The 20,631-nt window shown below is 44.4% G+C and overlaps 1 protein-coding gene across 13 annotated transcripts in view; it reads left to right on the top strand.

The window, feature by feature from the left end:
• LOC122541318 (netrin-G1-like) overlaps positions 1–20,631 on the top strand; it is a 76,402-nt gene that overhangs the window by 22,864 nt on the left and 32,907 nt on the right. For all 13 annotated transcript variants that reach the window (XM_043677975.2, XM_043677974.2, XM_043677976.2 and 10 more), the window contains 2 exons: positions 15,318–15,961; positions 19,422–19,594. In XM_043677975.2, coding sequence (XP_043533910.1) covers positions 15,318–15,961; positions 19,422–19,594 — 817 coding nt within the window. The remainder of the gene's footprint in view (positions 1–15,317; positions 15,962–19,421; positions 19,595–20,631) is intronic.

Below are 20,631 nucleotides of genomic sequence, written 5' to 3'. Positions count from 1 at the left end.
TGGCTGCAGCGCCGGCTTGTCCTCCGTTGCGAGTAGCAACAAAGGCAGCAATTTTATCCATTAAAGGTTCGGTTTCGGGAGTTTTAGATTACTTACAGTGTGGCCCTTCGGCCCAACAAGTCCACACTGACCCTCCGAAGAGCAACCCACCCAGACCCATTCCTCTACACCTAACACTGCAGGCAATTTAGCATGGCCAATTCACCTGGCCTGCACACTTTTGGACTGTGGGAGGAAACCGGAGCACCCGGAGGAAGCCCACACAGACACAAGGAGAATGTGCAAACTCCACACAGACAGTTGCCTGAGACGGGAATTGAACCCAGGTCCCTGGCACTGTGAGGCAGCAGTGCTAACCACTGTGCCACCATGCTGCCCAAGTTGAAGCAGGGGTTTTAGGGTATTGAGGAGAATAGGGCAGGGGTGCAGTGGGAATAGGTGCAGTAGAGGGAGGATTTCCAGAAGGATGGTGGTGATCCTTAATCTTGGGGGTGTGGTGCCCTTTTGCAATTTTCTTAAACTTTTCTATGCATCAGAGCATGCAATTGTTCTCCCAGGTGGTATCGCCACATCCTCACTCGATGTTAACTAACCAGTAATCAATCTTGTCTAAGTTAAATTAACCTGCGTCAGGCCAATTTCCATGGGTCCACCCATAGAAATCAAAGGTAAAAGGAATAACATAACGACTGTCGCCCGTCTCCCTCCAAACCATGGTGGCTGGTGAACCTGGTGGCACCAGCAGTTTTCTGACCTCATTCTTGCACTTCCCATATTTACCGTGGCACTGACGTATCCTTTCCGAGGGAGCGAAAGGTTGAAGGGCCACCTGGCTCAGCAGGGTGAGGTAACGTCATCCCCAGGGGCAGCCCATCACTGCCGATCTTTGAAAGCTGATTTGTGTGTCGGTCAAACGAGCAAAACAAAACAACAAAGCAAAACAAGCCAAGCCAAAAGAAAGAGACAACAGAAAAGCTGAGACAGATAACAAATATCGGGTTCTTGGTCAATCTCTCAATTCGGACACGGCTTAATTAGTTACAAAGTCCAGCGCAGTCTCCTTCAACCCAATCTTGCCTCAGTGTCTCACATTCCATAGCTACAAGGGAACCCAGCTCCCTCCTCCCGCTTGTTGGCTCAGAGGAGGAACGGACACAAACTGCCGATGGAAACGTTTGGAGCAACTCCAAAACTTAACCTCTATTGCCATGGCCCAACTGGCCCGTGGTTCAAGGCTTACCAAAAAATCTCAACCTCTTCCTCTCAACTAAGGACCACTAAACTAAATCTAGTCACCTCCATCGCCACAGTCTGACTGGTTCGTGGCTCAAGAATCGCTAAACTGAAACTAGCCTCTCTCGCCACAGCCCAATCCCACTCACTCCAGCTCGTAGCTCAAAGTTTGCCTGCCTGCAGCAGTCACTTTTCATCTCCCGTCTTGTCGCAGGGAGGCACTCAACAGGATAGGGGACAAAATTTAACAGGTTCCAGGAAACGTCGTGAAGTAGAGGTCCTGCCGGCTACACCAACTGTTGGGAGTGGAAGAAAATTATGCAGTGTGTGACTCACTCATAGCGGCCCAAGTTAGAAGTGAAGCACCACACGCAAGCCTTGAGTATTGACTGGTTTATTTGTAAGCTCACAGGGAGAGACAAATCGACCAAATGGTCACAAGTCATTCTGAAGAGATAGAGAGAGTTGGGTGATTTTTAAAAATTTTATTACAAAATTACAAAACAGTTTACAAAAAACAGTTAACATTTACAGCTGTATACAACAGCAATTTTACAATGGAGAGGAGCAGCAAAACTAGGCCCCAAACACTACCGTTCAACCAGTTTACAGGGCGATGAGGACAAACCACAAATCCCAGTTTCACATATAAAAGATAGTGACAATGACATTTGTGCATAAAAGGACAATAGAGTTGCGTGATTATACAGATTACAATCGTTTAACAATTAGCAAACTGTTAATTGCAGGATAATGAGCAAGCTAGGCACCCTGCCCAGTCACTAGCTTCAATCACTAGTAATGTCTGGACAGTGTTAATTAGTTGCTGATAGCAGGTGTTAATGTACAATAGGTCCTTGCAAAGAGAAGAATAGCCCCATGCAAGCAATGAATTGGCTTCTCAAGTATCAGTACAACTGCAAGGCCAACCATCTGAGCTGGGCATGGAAAACACAGACTTTTGGCAAGTTGGCACTAAGATGAGATTCTAAATGGTTTCCAGGCTTTTAAAATGTATCAAAATGGCTGCCACTTATCTAACAATTCTCCCACAGATACAAAACCTCTGTGGAGTTATTTCACCATCAATTTGGCGTAGTTTGTAAATTTAGATGCAATTGCTATTTAAACTCAGTTAAAAGAAAATGACAGGCAGTAGCACCAGTTCTGAACCTAATGCCCTCTGATGCTACCATAGACTGTTCAAATACCTGTCGATTTACTACACTGAATGTACCAAATAACCATTTGTCAACTACTTTAAGAGATTGCTGTCTCATATACCTGGAGCTAGTGAATTGCACTATTCTCTGAGTCAGTCAATTTTTTTCTTGAAAGCTAGGCACACAGCACCTACCATCTCCAAGATAATCACCTTTTCAAATACATACTATTCATCATTCAACCATGACCGCCTATTGACTTGGATTCCCTCATGTCTCACAAGATGCTCTTAAACAGTATTATAAACAATCCCTCACAAAAATTTCACTTTGCAAACAGTGAAAGCAAAGCTTCTCAGTTCAATGCTTCATTTCTTGTCTCTTTCTTAAAGTTAGGAATCACACTTATTACATTGTAGTCTTCCGTAATTTGGACAGATACTGGGATCTCTAAATACCATCTGGAACCACTCAGAATTGTCTGAGCCTTGTGTCACTGAATTCACAATCTGTGTTGTAATGTTTGCCAAAAGTATTCATGTGTAACCATCAGTAGAAGTGACTGCTTGTGGAAACAATGTCCCATCCTTTCATTGAGAATTCTCTCTATTGCATTGTGCAACACTACCATCATACTAAATGGGACAGGCTCCAAACAGATCTAGCAACTCAACTGGACATCCATCAGATACTGTGGGCCATCATCAGAAACAGCAGAGTCATATTTAACCACAATCTGTAGCCTCATGGCCCAGCATAAGCTGCACTCTATCATTATCATCAGCCAGGAGATCAACCTGATACAACAGAAAGTACAGGAGAACATGCCAGGGGCGACACCAGGCATATCTAAAAATTAAATGTCTATTGGTCAAGCTGCTGCAGAATACTACTTCATGCCAAACAGCAGAACCAATATGCAATGGACGGACTATGCCACAACCAATGAATCAGATCTAAGCATTGCAATCCTCTCAAATTCATAATTGATAATTGAACAAGCAACAGGAGGTGGAGGCTCCACATGAATCAATGATTGGGCCACCCAGCTCATCAGAGCAAAGTATGAGGTTGAAGTAGTTCCAGCATTCAATTAACTTCATTCACTCCTCGCTACATCTAAAAGCTACTAAAGACACTGAAGGCTGCAAAGCTTACAGGTGCAGGCAACATTCCAGCAATAGTACTGAAGACATTTGCACCAGAACATGCCACACCCTTGGCTGAGCTTTTCCAGTGACATCATTCTGACAATGTGGAAAACTGCCCAGATATGCCCTGCAGACAAAAATCAGAACACATCCAACTCAACTAATTGCCATTCTAACAACCTATGCTAGATCCTGAGCGAAATGATGGAAGGGGTCATCAACAGTGCTGTCAGGCACATTTGCAAAGGAATAATCCGACACTCAGTCAGGTTCTTCCAGGGTCACCAGCTTCAGATCTCATTACAAACTTGCACCAAATGTAGATTAAATGATTGAGGTTCTGAAGTGAGATAAGAGTGACTGCCCTTGATTTCAAGTTTGCATTTGACAGAATATGGCATCAAGGCATTGGAGTGAAACTTGTCTCAGTGAGAGTCAGGGAGAAATTTTATATCTATAGAATCAGATCTAGTACATAGGAGGATGGATGTGCTTGTTGCAATTCTCTCACTTAGCAATAGTTCCTCAGCAGAGTGTCCTAGGTCCCCCAAGCTATTGCATGAACTAACTTGCAGCTATTGCATTAACTCTCCCTCCATCGCAAGTTCAAAAGTGGGGATGTTTGCTGATGAATGCACGATGTTCAGAACCATTTGCAACAACTCAGATACTGAAGTAGACCATGTCCAAATGCAGAAAAACCTCAACAATATCCACACTTAAGTATAAGTATCAAGTAACATCTGAGTCAGATAGATACTAGGCAATTGTCCATCTCCGATGAGAGAGAAACTAATCATTGTTCCTTTCCATTCAGCTACATTACTAACATGCCCAGAAACTGACCTAGACCAGCCAAGTGAATACTGTGGCTTCATCATCACATCAGAGGCTAGGAATACTGCAGCAAGTAACTCATCTGCTGACTGCCCGTTATGTATAAGGCACAAATCACGAGTGTGATAGAATACTCCTTACTTGCCTGGATGGGTGCAGCTCCAACAAAAGGCCTGATGCTATCCAAGGGGTAGCATGGTGACTCAGTGGTTAGCACTGCTGCCTCACAGCAGTCACAACAGTCAAACTCGGGTGACTGCCTGGGAGGACTTTGTACAGTTTCCTTGTGTCAGCGTGGGTTTCCTCCAGATTCTCTGGTTTTGTCCCATAGTTCAAAGACGTGCAGCATAGGTAGATTAGACATTGGAAATGCAGGGTTACAGGGATGGGGTTGGATGATGGATCTGTGTGGGCTGCTCTTCAAAGGGTCAGTATGGACTCGATGGCCAAATGGCCTGCTCCTACACTGTAGGGATTCCATGATTCTATGAAGGTAAAGCAGCTCACATGATTAGCACCCATCCACCTTCAACAATCATTCAATTCACTACTAATGCACAGCTACACCAATATTTACCACCTCTAAGATGCTCTACCCAACTCACCCCAATCCTTTATTTCATTCATTCATGGGATGGGGGTGTCACTGGATGGGCCAACACTTGTTGCCCATCCCTAGTTTGTGAAGGTGGTGACATTCTGCCTTCTTGAATCAGAGCAAGCCATTTGGTGTAGGTTAGGTTGACAGTATCTTCCAAACCCACTTAGAAGGACATGGGCAGCAGATACATGGGAACACCATAGCCTGCACATTCGGCTCCAGTGTCACATGCCATCTTGACGTGCAACAATATCGCCATTCCTTCAGTGTCACTGGCTTAAAATCCTGGAACTCCCAAACAGCGCTGTCAGTTTATCTACATCTCAAGGACTGCAATCGCTCAAACAGGCAGCTCACCTCCACCTTCACCAGTGCAAATAGAGGCAGGCAATGAATGCTTGTCAACCAGTGACACCGACAAACTTGAACAAATTTTTAAAAAATCATTAATTCTTCAGAAGGTGCAGTTTGTGCCTTGGTTGGCTAAATGTCCGACAGCAATCTTTTCTGAATCCCAGTACCAACTCCTAAAGTTCAAACTAGTCTTGACCGTCAATGTTAATGTTTAGTCTCTGGGTTTCATCTTGAAATGAAGGATTTGTGTTTGTATTGAGCTTTTCACAACCTCCCCTTGTCCCAGAACACTTCACTGCCAGTCAAGTCCATGTGTAGTTCAGTCTCTGTTGTAATAGGCAAGCAGCAGCCAGTTTGGGCCCATCAGCATCTCCCAAGAACTGAGATAATCATGAGTTATTCTTGTTAATGTAAATGCCATGATTCATTTCTTTGTCAGCTGCTCATAGAGTCTAACACCACAGAAGAGGACAATTTGATCCACTTGGCCTTCGTTGGCTCTTTGAAAGAGCTATCTAATTAGTAAACCTCTTTCATTCTTTCCCAGTCACCAAATACTTTCTTTTCATTTCAGTTATATATTTTCCCCCATTTTTAGAGTGTTCCTATCGTGCCTCCAGCTAGGCAGCATTAACATAATGGGTTGAATGGCCTCCTCAAATATTGTATACTTCTACGATATTTCCCCCCCGCCCCAGTTTAAATGAGTTTATTTTAAGCAGCTTTGAAAACAGATGGGATTTCAGTCTGAAAAAACCCAACATTCACTCTGTAATATCGCAGTCTGTTCTCCTGTGACTAAAGCTTCAGCACTCAGATGGAAAGTGGAGAGGCTGGAACAGGCTGCAAGAAATGGATTAAAACTCAGACTGTAGACTATATCCCCATTAATCCTTACTCTGACAAATATCTCACTCACTTTCCCTGGGGCCACTGTCCTTAATAAACCCAGTAGCACGTTAAACGTTACCAGCCTCTTGATTCCTGGATCAGAGCTTCCACGGAGTGCTGTACTGTTGGAAATGTTCTGCTCACTTTAGCAGCTGAGAGGGGGGGAATGTTTGAAGAATTATTTGCTGTTGTTGTGGTAGTGATTGACTGACCATGACCCTGTCATCCAGGGATGGATTTTTTTTTTATCGATCCATTTGAATGAATGTCTTGGTTCCATCTCTTGTTATTCTCCATTTCCTCTTCTCTGTAATACCCACGTGCAAACTTAATTATAAACACAGACAGAGACAGGCAGCCAAGGTCAGGGATTCAAGTCCAATCAAGAGACTAGAACGCATAATCCAGGCTGTCACTCTCCATGCAGTATTGAGAGGGAGTGGTGCACTGTCAGAGGGTGAGTACTGAGGGAGTGTTGCACCATCAGAGGGTTAGTACTAAGGGAGTGTTGCACTGTCAGACGCAATGCTGAATCTGTGCAGTGAAGGAATTGTGCCACATAAGGGTCAGTGAGAGTCCTGATTTTCACAGGGTCAGTACTGAATATGTGCTTTCATCTTTAGAGTGAAACATTATGTTAAGGCTTGATCTTCCCTCTCAATGTGAGTACAAAATAAAACAATTCCCTGGTATGTTTTGAAGAGAGCAGCGGAGAGCCATCCAGTCTCCTGATCAATAATTATTTAATATCACCAAAAGTAGATCTTTTGATCATGATCTCATTGGTGTTTGTAAGTGCATTGTAAAATAGTGTGAAGTCAGCATGGCTTCGTCAAGGGCAGGTCACACCTCACAAATTTGAGGAAGTAACAAACAAATTTGACAAAGAAGAACCGGTGGACATGATCTATTTGGATTTCCAGATGGTCTTTGACATGCTGCCACACATGACGTTGCCAAATACGATTAGAGCCCATGGTGTTAGGGGCAAAGTACTGGCATGAATGCAGGATTGGCTGACTGGTCGAAGGCAGAGAGTTGGGATAAGGGGTCTTTTTCAGGGGGGCAGATAGTGACAAATAGGGGTCAGTGTTGGACCACATCTGTTCACAACACAGTATACATTAACAGTTTGGATGAAGGTACTGAGGCCGTTGTTGCTAAGTTTGGAGATGACAGAAAGACAAGTGGAAGGACAGGGAGTGCTGATGAAGTGGGAAGAGGGCTGCAGAAGGACTTGGACAGGTTAAGAGATGGGGCAAGCAAGTGGCAAATGGAATAAAATGTGGGAAAGTGTGCAGTTATACACCTTGGTAGGAACAATCGAGGAGAAAACAATTTTATAAATGTGGAAAGGCTTCAGAAATCTGAAGCACGAATACGGGTGGCACGGTGGCTCAGTGGTTAGCACTGCTGTCTCACAGCACCAGGGACCCAGCTTCGATTCCAGCCTCAAGCGACTGACTGTGTGGAGTTTGCACATTCTCCCCATGTCTGCGTGGGTTTCCTCTGGGTGCTCCGGTTTCCTCCCACAGTCCAAAGATGTGCAGGTCAGGTGAATTGGCCATGTTAAATTGCTCATGGTGTTAGGTGCATTAGTCAGGAGGAAATGGGTCTGGGTGGGTTACTCTTCGGAGGGTCAGTGTGGACTTGTTGGACCGAAGGGCCTGTTTCCACACTGTAGGGAATCTAATCTAATCTAATCAGACTCTTGGGAGTCCTGGTTTAGGATTCTCTTAAGGCATTAATTTCAAGGGGCTAGAATGCATGAACAGAGGTGTACTGTTGTACAAGTCTGGTCAGATCACACTTGGAATATTGTGAGCAGTACTGGGCTCCATATCGAAGGAATGATGTGCTGGCATTGGGGATACTCCACAGGAGGTTGTCAAGAATGTTTCCAGAGATAAAGGGCTTGTTAGATGAGAAGTGGTTGATGGTACCTGTACCTGATGATCAGGTACCAGTGTCTGTGCCTGATTGTAATTTAGAAGGATGTTAGGGAATCTGATTAAAATTTGAAGAACACTGAAAGGCCTGTATGGAGTGGATGTGGAGAAGATGTTTCCATTAGTAGGAAAGACTCGGACCCGAAGGCACAGTCTCAAAATGAAGGGATGACCCTTTTGAACTGCGGTGAGGAGTAATTTCTTCAGCCAGAGAGTGGTGAATCTGGGAAACTCATTGCTGCAGAGGCTTGTGGAGGCCAAGTCCTCAGTGCATTTAATACAGAGATAGCTTGCTGGCTGATAAGGGGATCAAAGTTTACAGGGAGAAGGCAGGAGAATAGAATTGTGAACCATACCAGAGATGATTGAATGGCAAAATAGGCACAGTAGGCTGAATGGGCGAATTTTGCTCCTATATCTTATGGCCTTCTGGTAGTTGTGTGATCGAGCTGTGCACAATTTGCTATCATAGTTCTCCAAATACATCAGGGATACAGACAAAATAATTGCAATGGAAAACGAACTGTGGATGCTGAAGGTCTGAAACAAAGACGGAAATTGCTGGAGAAACTGAGCCATATGATAGTATTTGTGCAGAGAAAGCAGACTTAACATTTGGACCTTTCTTCAGAAATTCAGTGCGGTTTGAGATGTTCTGATGTTCTGAGTGGAGCTAGTAAAAATCAAAAATGTTTCTTTCCCAATCTTTCTGTACTCATTATTCAGCCTCTTTACTTCTCTCTTTCTGTCTCTGCCTTTTCTGTTCAATTTCTCTTTCTGCCTGTCAGTCATCCTTTCTTTCTCTCACCCTCTTTTTCACTTTCCTCTGTTTGCTCTACCACAAATCTTCAGTTTGCATACCCACCAGAAAACATATCTTGTTTATTGTCGGTGGAAGGTTAGCTCTCGCTGGCAGCCCTTATTTCATTTTCCACGCCCCTAGTAACGTGATCAGAGGTGGAAGATAGATCGGAGACTAGGAGGAAGAAATTTTTTCAGTATGCTTTCACATAAAATCCATACAATAGCTGACCAGCTGCCCACAGCTTCGAGTTTCAGTGAGGCTGGGTTCAGTGGGGAGATCAGTTGGGGTGAGATGGGAGACATGGGGGTGGGGAGAGTTGCTTATTTGAGACACTTTATCAGAAAAGTAGGAGTGCAGCGTGTAGTGAAAGGTGACTGCGCTCTATAAAGACTGACCTACTAAGCATCCTGGCAATAATGTGGGATTTGCACCACTGTTTAGAGAAGATTTGCTGTTGATGCTCATTCTTTCTCTCGTGTGCTTTTTGTTCACTGGAACCTCCGTCTGGTCTTCTCACTTCTGAAATGTTTGGACACAAACACCAGGTGCAGAGTTCTGAGTTTCATTAACTTGAGCAAACATTCATTTCTGTCAGCTCACTTCCTTCATAATTAAATTCCAGTGCTAAGATTTCCATCGAGCTGCCTCACAAGAACTTGGCATAAAATTGTTCTTCCTTTAGAAAATCCAATCTCTGCATGTGGGAATCGTAGCTATTTATTCCCACCCCTACCTGCCGTGAGAAGGTACTGCTGTGCCATTGACAGTGGGTTCGGTAACATGCTTGGTGATTTTCAAGGGTAGTTAAGAGTCAGCTGCACTGGTGTGGGACTGGAGTCACATATAGGCCCAAACCAGAGAAGGACAGTGAATGTGGATGTTTAGAGTCCAGCAAAAGGTGGCAGTGGTCAATTAAGACTGATCAACATGGGACTCTCTAAAATAATGTGTAAAACCACCAATACCTGTCACTGTGAGTCAGTCTGACTTTGAGATTGAACCAAGATTTTTAAATTGAGTTCTAAAGAACTCTAGGATGGGATTTCAACACACGTTCTCCAGAAAATTGATTCAGTTTAGTAATTACTTAGCAATCTCTCCTCTGCACTGTCAGATTCCATTGCATTTGACTGTCCTGAACTGATTTGAACTCAATACAATGATGACAGTCTGAGCATTCTGAAGGCCTACTTTCATTCTCTTGTGCCTGTTCCTGGTTAATCTGAAGAAGGTGGTACCTTCTTGAACTGCTGCAGTCTATGTTCTGTTGCCAGGGTGGATTGCCAGGATTTTGACTGAGTGATAATGAAGGGATGGCGATCTATTTACAAATCAGGATGGTGAGTGGCTTGAAGGGGAATTTGTAGGTGGTAGATACATATATCCTCTGTATCTGCTGGATCAATGTGTTTATGGGTTTGAAAGGTACTGTGTAAGCATCTTTTGCGAATTTCTGTAGTGCACTTTACAGATAGTACGCTGACTGAGCATCAAGAGTTGGAGGGAATAAATGCTTGTGGGTGTGGTGCCAATCAAGTGTGTTGCTTTGTCCTGGATGTTTTCAAGTTTCTTGAGTGTTGTTGCGGCTGCACCCATCCAGGCAAGTAGGAGGCATTCCATTACACTCTTGACTTGTGCCTTGTAGGTGGTGGCTAGGCTTTGGGAAGTCAGGAGATGAGTTACTTGTTGCAGTATTTCTAGCCACTGACCTGGTCTTGTAAATATTGACTTCACATGCTGAGTCCAGCTGAGTTTCTGGTCATGAGTCCAGCTGAGTTTCTGGTCAATGGGAACACCCATGATGTTAATAGTAAAGAATTCAATGATGGCAATAACATTGAATTCTAAGGGGAGGTGGTTAGATTGTCTCTTATGGGAGATGACCATTTCCTGGCATTTGTGTGGCGTGCATGTTGCTTGCCATTTGCAATACCAAGCCTTGATATTGAACAGATCTTGGTGTAGAGCTGAAAATGTGTTGCTGGAAAAGCGCAGCAGGTCAGGCAGCATCCAAGGAACAGGAGAATCGATGTTTCGGGCTTATGCCCGAAACGTCGATTCTCCTGTTCCTTGGATGCTGCCTGACCTGCTGCACTTTTCCAGCAACACATTTTCAGCTCTGATCTCCAGCATCTGCAGCCCTCACTTTCTCTCACAGATCTTGGTGTAGTTGAACATGGACTTCTTCAGCATCTGACAAGTTGTGAATGGCACTGAACCTTGTGCAATCATTGGCAAATATCCCCACACTGACATTATAATGGATGGAAGCAGCTGAAGATGGATGATTGGATGAGATTGGTGTTGATGACATTTCTTTTCTCTCCATTTGACCAATGAAAGATAGTGGCTGAATGCCCACTGGGAATGTCAGGAAAAAAACCCCAATCTGGACAATGGTGAGAACATGAAAGTTGTTCCTGGAGAGACTGGTAGAGATTAATAACCGAGATACATTTAAGAGGAATCCAGGTAAACACTTGAGGCATAATGGAGTAGAAAATTATGTTGTTATAATGCAAAGGAGATTTTTTTTAAACACTCATTGGATGTGGGTGTCTCTGGCTAAGCCAAAATTTATTGCCCATCCCCATTGCCCAGAGGGCAGGTAAGTGTCAAGCACATTACTGTGGATCTGAAGTCATATGTTGGCCAGACCAGGTAAGTATGACAGCTATCCTTCCCTAAAGGACATGCATGAACCAATGTTTTTGGCTTTTGATAATGGTTTCATGGTTATCATTCCAGATTTTGTTTTTCAATTGAATTCAAGTTCCACCATCTGCCATGGCAGGATTTGAACTCAAGTCCCCAGAACATTAGCTGAGCTTCCTGAATTAATGGTCTTGTGATAATACCCCAGGCCATTTCCACCCTAATATTGTTATGTGCATGCAACACATTTGGAACTGTCCTACTTGTCTCAGTGCTGTAAATCCGATGTCGTTCCTTGTAGTTTTCAGAAGTAGCAAGTGCCTCGAGCAAGCTGTTCTTCTTACAATGAGTGATGAGGATCAACAAAGGCTGAAGCTGTGCACAGGGTAGGAAAGAAAAGAAATACCACTTGCAAGTTCCTCTCCCAGCCAAACACCATCCTTCCTTGGAAATATATCACCATTCCTTCAGTGTCAAAATGAAGGAACTGCTTTCCAAATAGAATAGAATGCCCGGCACATTCTCAAGGTCAGTTAGGCATTAGCAACAAATATATTGCAGCAAGGTAGCTCAGTGGTTAGCACTGCTGCCTCACAGCACCAGAGATGTGGGTTGGATGCCATCTTCAGACAACTGTGTAGAGTTTGTACATTATCCCTATGCCTGTGTGGGTATGCTCCAGTTTCTTGCCACAGTCCAAAAGACATGCAGATAAGGTGAATTGGCCATGCTAAGTTGCCTTTAATATTCAGAGGTGTGCAGCTAGGGAAATGTAGAGTTACAGGGTGAGGGTGGGTAATGGGGGATGCTCTTCAGAGGATGCATGTAGACTCAATGGGCCAAATGACATACTTCCACAATTCTATGAAATGTTGTCCTCGTCAGTGATGCTCACATCCTGTAAATAAAACAGAATGCATTAATGAAAAGAAAATTCATCTCTCTTTCAGCACCTCAGAATATCACAAAATATTTTACAGCTTCTCCCCTCCCACTGTTCTCTCTTCCCTTCAGTTCACCAGTCCTACTATCTCATGACGTGGCTGAGTGTCAGCCTTTTCCAGATTAATGTTCCTGTGAAATGACTCAGGACATGTTCAGGCGCTACATAAATTAAGTCAAACAAAAGTGTCAGATTAATCATGACCTGGAAGTGACATGATTTTACTGGGAGTGAACTTTTCTGTCCTTAGTAATCCTCCAAAGGTACATCATTAACCAGGGGAAAGAGGCATGCTGATAGCAAGTGGTTTAGCTAGTAAGGAAAGCAGGATCTTCGTCACACAACACATTGCAAATCCAAGATAACAGCACTTAACCTTCTGAAATAAACATCAACGGGTGAGTGGATTTGTTGCAGTAACAAGGATTGAGAAACTGCTGTGTTTACACTCCAGTGCTCCACTCACTTTCCTGTTTTGATTCAAACACACACCGCAGGAACCTGTTGAGTCTCTCTCTCTTTCTCTTTCTGTGTGCCTGGATTATGATGTTTTAATACCTGTTTCAACAACAACAGCTTGTATTTATATCACACCGTTAACACAGTGAAACACCCCCAATGTGTTTAAGTGAGATTAAGTCAGACCAAAATTGGCACTGAATCACTTAAGGTGATATCAGGACAGGTGATCTGTCAAACACACAGGCTGTAAGAAGCCTGAAAGGAATAGACAGTGGGACAAATGTTTAGTGAAGCAATTGCAAACTTTAGGGCCCAGGTGATGGAAGACATCGGCCCCAAAAATGGAGCATTTAAATTGGGAATACTCATGAGGTTGTAATTGGAGGAGTGCAAAGATATCACAGGAGATTGTGCAGTGCAGGGGGAGTCAAAAGGTCAGGAGGTGAGGCCATGGATGGATGTGAAAAGAAGGATGAACATTTTTAAATGGAAGTGTTGCTGCGCTGGGAGTCAATGTTGGTCTGTGAGTTCAATGAGCAACAGTGGAATGAAAATGATCCCAGTTTTTGAACTCCGAGCCGAAACTGTTCCTCGAAATCCCTCACTGTTGCAACTGCCTCTTGTCATTGAAGCTTCTGTTGTAGTGCTGGGACATGGTGCTGTTAATGATGTACTGAGGAAAACAGTACTTCAAGAGCACTTAACATTGCTATTGCTCAATTATTCATTTATACTCTAAATAGCTTGAGGATTCTGTTATCAATATTCGCTCAATTTCATTTACATAGAAAGCTAAAAATAATCTTTGCCATTACACAGCTTTAGTTGATCCCTTTAGATGATGCTGTGACAATTGCAGATTCATTAATCTTGTTTGTCCTTGTGTATTGCTACACTCTCCATCTTTAGCACATACTTTAACTTATTTGTTTGCAGGGAATAGCCAATGTTTACAGATTCCATGCCAACAAAGAGAGTTGTGTGGTCATTTAAAAAGGAGGGTGTGCTGCTTCAGGGTGGGAGGTGGCACATTCAACAGCATCTCTAACTCTATGCTGCGACTTCCCTCGGAGTATTTGGTAGGGATAATGTAGAGAGAGCTATACTCCATATCTAACCCTGTGCTGTAACTTTCCTGGGACTATTTAATAGGGACAATGTAGAGGGAGCTTTACTCTGTATCTACTCCTGTGCTGTACCTGTCCTGGGAGTAGTTGATGGGAACAATGCAGATGGGAGTTTTATTCTGTATCTAATCTAATGCTGTATCTGCCCTGAGACTGTTTAACAGGGACAATGTAGAAGGGAAGATTAATCTGCCTGTGATGTCTGTGTCCTGGTAGTATTTCATGGCAGACAGTGCAGAAGAATCTTTACTCTGTATCTAACCCTGTGCTTTTCCTCTCCTGGGAGCGTAGTGATTGTGACCGGGTAAGCCAGCTGGACCTCGCAGGAAATGAGTTTCCTGATTAAGGTCATTGATCTGGGATCACTGGCTGACAGATATAAACAGAAGTGTCAGATGTTCTGTTCACTCTGAGAGCTGGTTCAGAGGGAGCTGGATCAGTGTCAATGACTGTCCAGGTGTAAATAAAGGGTGACTTGATGGCAGGATACTGGTGTTTGTGGAGTTATTTCAGGGAGTAACTGATAGGTATAATGTAGAGGAAGCTGTACTCTGTAACTCCATGTTGTACCTGCCTAAAAGTATTTGATAGATCAAGTGTAGAGGGAGATTTACATTAGGTCTAACCCTGTGCTGCACCTTTCCTGGGAATATTAGATAGGAACAATGTAGAGGGGGCTTTGTTCTGTATTTGACCCTATGCTGTGCCTGTCCTGGATTAGATCCAGAATAAAGCTCCTTCTACATTGTCCCTATCAAATACAGAGCAACCTCGATTACCTGAGTGTCGATTATCTGAATTTTGGAATATTCAAACAAGATCTCAACGTCCTGATGTTTGGCTAAACTGTGTTATCTGAACATTAGATTATCAGAATATTTGATTATTTGAACAAAGTAGTCCCTGCCCTTGTCATTCAGATAATCGAGGTTCCTCTGTATTTGACAGGGACAAGGTAGAGGGAGCTTTATTCTGGACCTAACCCTCTGTTGTACCTGACCTGGCAGTATTTAATAGGAAAAAGGTAGAGGGAGCGTTACTCTGTACCTAATCCTGGACTATAACTGTCCCGGAGGTATTTAATAGGAACAATGTAGAGGAGCTTTACTCTGTGTCTAACCCATGTCGTTCCCCTCTCTGCTCCAGGAGAACCCGTACATGTGCAACAATGAGTGTGATGCTCACACGCCTGAGTTGGCCCACCCTCCTGAGCTGATGCTGGATGACGAAGGCAGGATTCCCACCAGCTTTTGGCAAAGTGTGTCCTGGAGGAGCTTTCCCAAGCCCCTGGTGGTCAACATCACCCTGTCCTGGGGGAAGAACATCGAGCTGACCGAAGACATCATCATCACCTTTGAGTCTGGCCGGCCGGAGCAGATGGTCCTGGAGAAGTCCCTGGACCATGGGCGGAGCTGGCAGCCCTATCAGTTCTACGCAGCCGACTGCCTCAACTCCTTCGGGATGGAGCCGAGAAAGGCCCGGGATCTGAGGGCCGCCTCAGTGCTGGACATCATCTGCACCGAGGAGTACTCCAGGGGCTACGTGTGGAAGGTGGACAAGATGGTCCGCTTCGAGATCCAGGAGCGTCTGGCCCTGTTTGGGGGTCCCCGCTTTGGGGACATGGCCTCACTGTATGGCCAACTGGACACCACCAAGGAGCTGAGAGATTTCTTCACCCTGACTGACCTGCGGCTCCGGCTGCTGCGGCCGGCCACTGGACCCACCAGCGTCGACCCCCACAATCTCTCCAAGTACTTCTACGCCATCTCCAACCTGGACATCCGTGGCCGGTGAGAGCTCCACAGTCCTTTCTGGGCAGGGTCACAGCTCACTGTTCACATTCAGGGAACGCGGGGTCAGGGTCCACATCTGGGGAACACAATAGGATAATATTTTGGGAGCACCACTCGGAGAACATCTGGGAGCACCAAGAGTGTTAACACTTATGAGTTTGGCATGAGGGTCAACATCATGAGTCACCATTAGGGTCAATATCTGCAGAGCAACATCAGGCACAATATCTGGGTCACTGTTGGGGTCATCATCTCTGGACACAAGCCAGGAAACATTTGGGGAAGGCAGTAGTGAGGGAAATATCTGGAGGTCTTTTTGATTTTATGTAAGATTCCAAGAGGGTGAGATATTCTCACCACTTCTATTGTCAGTGCTTAGTAACTCTGTAAGTTTTACAGACTTAGCGTCATAGGGTCATACAGCACGGAAACACATCCTGTGGTCCAACTCTTCGATACGTTTTTCCAAACAAAACTCATCCCACTTGCCTTTAGAGTCCTAGAGTCAGAGAGATATATTGCACAGAAACAGACCCTTCAGTCCAACTCGTCCATACCGACCAGATATCCGAACCTTATCTAGTCCCACTTGTCATCATCTGGCCCATATTCTCTAAACCCATCCTATTCATATACCCACCCAGATGCCTTTTAAATGTTGCACTTGTACCAGCCTCCACCATTTCCTCTGGCAGCTCATTCCATACACGCACCACCCTCTACATGAAAAACTTTCCCTTCAGGTCTCTTTTACATCTTTCCCCTCTCACCCTAAACCTCTGGCCCCTAGTGGGACTCCCTGACCCCAGGGAAAAGATTTTGTCTATTTACCCAATCCACGCCCCTCATGATTTTATAAATCTCTATAAGGTCACCCTTCAGCCTCCAACGCTCCAGGGAAAACAGCCCCAGCCTATTCAACCTCACCCTTTTCCTCAAACCCTCCAACCCTGGCAACATCCTTGTAAATTCTTTTTGAAAGCTTTCAAGTTTCATAACATCCTTTCAATAGGAAGGAGACCAGAATTGCATGCAATATTCCAAAAGTGGCCAAACCAACATCCTGTACAGTCACAACATGACCTCCCAACTCCTATACTCAATACTCTGCCCAATAATGGAAAGCATACCAAACGCCTTCTTCTCTGCCGTTTTTGGTCCATAACCCTCCAAACCTTTCCTGTTCATGTACCTGTCCAAATGTCTTTTAAATGATGTAACTGTACCTGCATCCACACTTCCACTGGCAGGTTATTCCATGTGCACACTACCCACCGTGTGAAAGTTACCCCTCAGATCCCTTTTAAATCTTGCCCCTTTCACCTTAAACCTATGTGCTTTCATTTGAAAACCCCCACCTTGGAGAAAAAAACCTTCACAATTCACCTTATCCATGACCCTGATGATTTTATAATCTCCATAAGTCACCCTTCAACTTCCTCCACTCCAGGGAAAAAAGTCCCAGCTTAACCAGCCTCCCCTTAAAACCTAAACCTTCCAGTCCTGGTAACATGTTTGTAGATCGTTTCTGTAACCATTCCAATTTAATGATATCCTTCCTATAGCTGGGTGACCAGAACTGCATGCAGTATTCTAAAATCAGCCTCACCAATGTCCTGTACAATCTCAACATGATGTCCCAACTTCTATGCTCAATGGTCTGAGCAATGAAGGCAAGCATGTCAAACACCTTCTAAACCACCCTTTCTTCTTCTGACACCACTTCCAAGAAACTATATACCTGAACCCCTAAGTCAGTCTGTTTTCCGCACCCCCCAGGATCCTACAATCAACTGCATGAGTCCTGCCCTGGTGTGCCTTACCAAAATGCAACACCTCCTATTTCTCTCAATTAAACTCTATTGACCCACTGATCCAGCTGATCAAGTTCTTATTGCACTCTTCGACATCCTTCTTCACTGTCTGCTTGGTCACCAATTTTGGTGTTATCTGCAAACTTACTTACATTCTTCCTATATTCTCATTCAAATGATTTATATAACTGATGAACAACAATCGACCCAGCACACCGCTGGTCACAGGTTTCCAGTTTGAAAAGCAACCCTTCACTGCCACCTGTGTCTCCTGCCATCAAGCCAATTTTGTATCCAATTGGCAAGCTCTCCCTGGGTCCATGTGATTGAACCTTAGTAACCAATCCACCATGGCAACCCTTGTTGAAGGCCTTGCTGAAGTTCACATACTTAAATGGGGGTCCTTAGGCCTATCAGATGCCCTATTATCACCTGCAACACCTCCTCTGACGAGGCAGTGTGAGAGTCGGTGTACATCAGCATTGTGACAACCCTCCTGCCCTGTAGGCGGGCTTGTTAATGTGATTTACTCCAGGACAGGGTGATGTTGACCACCAGGGGCTTGGGGAAGCTCCTCCAGGACACACATTGCCACAAGCTGGTGGGAATCCTGCCTTCCTCATCCAACATCAGCTCGGGAGGGTGGGCCAGCTCAGGCATGTGAGCATCACACTCATTGTTGCACATGTACGGGTTCTCCTGGAACAGAGAGGGGAATGGCATGGGTTTAAATACTGAGTCTGGCTACTTCTACGTTGTCCCTGTCAAATACTCTCAGGACAGGGACAGTCCAGGTTTAGATACAATGTAAAGCTCCATCTGCATTGTCCCTATCAAAATACTCCCAGGATAGGTAAAAAATGGGGTTAAATAGGAGAAAAGTTTCCTTTATGCTGTCCCTACTAAGTACTCCCAGAATGGATACAGCACAGAGTTAGATACAGAGTAAAACTCTCTGTGTTATCCAGGCAAAATACTCCCAGGAAAGGTTTGATATGGAGTAAACATCCTTCATATTGTACCAATTGAACATTCCCAGGACAGGAACAGAATGGGCTGGTTACAGAGAAAAGCAACCTCTACACTGTCTTCATCAGATCCTCCTCAGGCAGGTATAGCACAAGGTTAGATACAGAGTAAAACCTGCTCTATACAGATACATCAAACATTCCCAAGGCAGGTAAAGGAAGGATTAGATACAGAGAAAAGCTATCCCCATCAAACACTTACAGGGCTGGTAGATAGATGAAGTTAAACACAGAGTTAAACTCTGTCAACAATACACCCATCAAACAGTTGAAGGACAGGTACAGCATGGAGATAGCTGTCATGTAAAGCCATCCCGACACGGACTCCATCAAATACTTCTGGTACAGCATGGCTTTTTACTGAGTAAAACTCCCTCTTTTAAACTGAAAGTAAAGCCACCTCTACTCTTTTAAAGTGACAGATACAGCTCAAGGTTAGATATAGCTCTCTTGACCCAGTGGTCAACTTGTCCATGAACTCTGAGTTTTACTCTAATTTTCACCTTACCAATTGTTTTCATAATGTAGCTGAAAAAGGGGGAGCAGACTGCCGGTGCGGAGAATGTGATCTCTCACAGAGCTGACCGGTGGCTTTTTGCTGTTGTGTGTTGTCAGGTGCAAGTGTAACCTTCACGCCAACAACTGTGTCATGAAGAAGGGGAAGCTGAGCTGTGAGTGTGAGCACAACACCACGGGGCCGGACTGTGGTCGATGCAAGAAAGGTTTTCATGGCCGACGATGGAGAGCAGGCTCGTACCTTCCCATCCCCAAAGGGACGGCCAATGTCTGTGAGTAATGAGCATCTCTCCGGCCCGGCCTAGCATTGAGCGGGGGAGTTTCACTTCATATTTCATCCTTGTGCCAAACCCTGAAAACTCGATGATTCTAAATCCAACCCAGTGGGTGTTTGTGAGTGTGTTCTCATATAAACAGAGACACATCGTGACAGGTTGTACAGAAGTACCATCAGAGATTCAGACAGCACAGAAAGAGACCATTCAGCTCATCATACTGGAACCTTCAAAAGTTCTGTCCAATCAACCGCACTCCCCTGATTTTTCCCAATAGTACTACAAATGTCTCCTTTACAGATTTTTGTCCAATTGGATTTTGGAATTTCTGATTGAATCCACTGCCACTGCACTTAGAGGCAGCACAGTCCAGATCACAATTGCTGTATAAAATCACCTCATCTCCCCCTCTGGTTCCTTTGCCAATTATTTTGAATTTGTGACCTTTAGGTTCTGACCTTCCTCCCACTGGAAACGTTTCCCCTTATTTATTCCATTTAAACATTTCTTGAAGTTAAAACTGTCAGTGTAATGTCAGAGTCAGTGAGCAAGGCTAACATTATGTAGCAGGTGGGTTATGAAAGTTGGATGGTTTAGATGTATCCAGACTCATGCACCAATAGACACAGCAATGAAGTGTGGATTGATGTGTGAGTGGCATTGTAATAGCTGGATAAACATCCGAGGAACAACTGAAGGAGGGTGAAAGGAGAATAAGCCTATCAGTAATAAATACCTGAAATATCAAGAATGAATGTTGCGAAGGAGGGATATAGAGTCATAGAGATATAAAGCACGGAAACAGACCCTTCAGTCCAACCCGTCCAGATATCCCAACCCAATCTAGTCCCACCTGCCAGCACCCGGCCCTATCCCTCTAACCCTTCCAATTCATATACCCATCCAAATGCCTCTTAAAAGTTTTAATTGTACTAGCCTCCACCACATTCTCTGGAAGCTCATTCCATACACGTACCACCCTCTGCGTGAAAATGTTGCCCCTTAGGTCTCTTTTATATCTTTCCCCTCTCACC

Source organism: Chiloscyllium plagiosum, unplaced genomic scaffold (assembly GCF_037043375.1).
Source record: "Chiloscyllium plagiosum isolate Xiang-an unplaced genomic scaffold, Cpla_swu_hap1 HiC_scaffold_35, whole genome shotgun sequence".
In the NCBI taxonomy this organism is placed as follows: domain Eukaryota; kingdom Metazoa; phylum Chordata; class Chondrichthyes; order Orectolobiformes; family Hemiscylliidae; genus Chiloscyllium; species Chiloscyllium plagiosum.
This window is presented reverse-complemented; position numbering and strand designations above follow the sequence as displayed.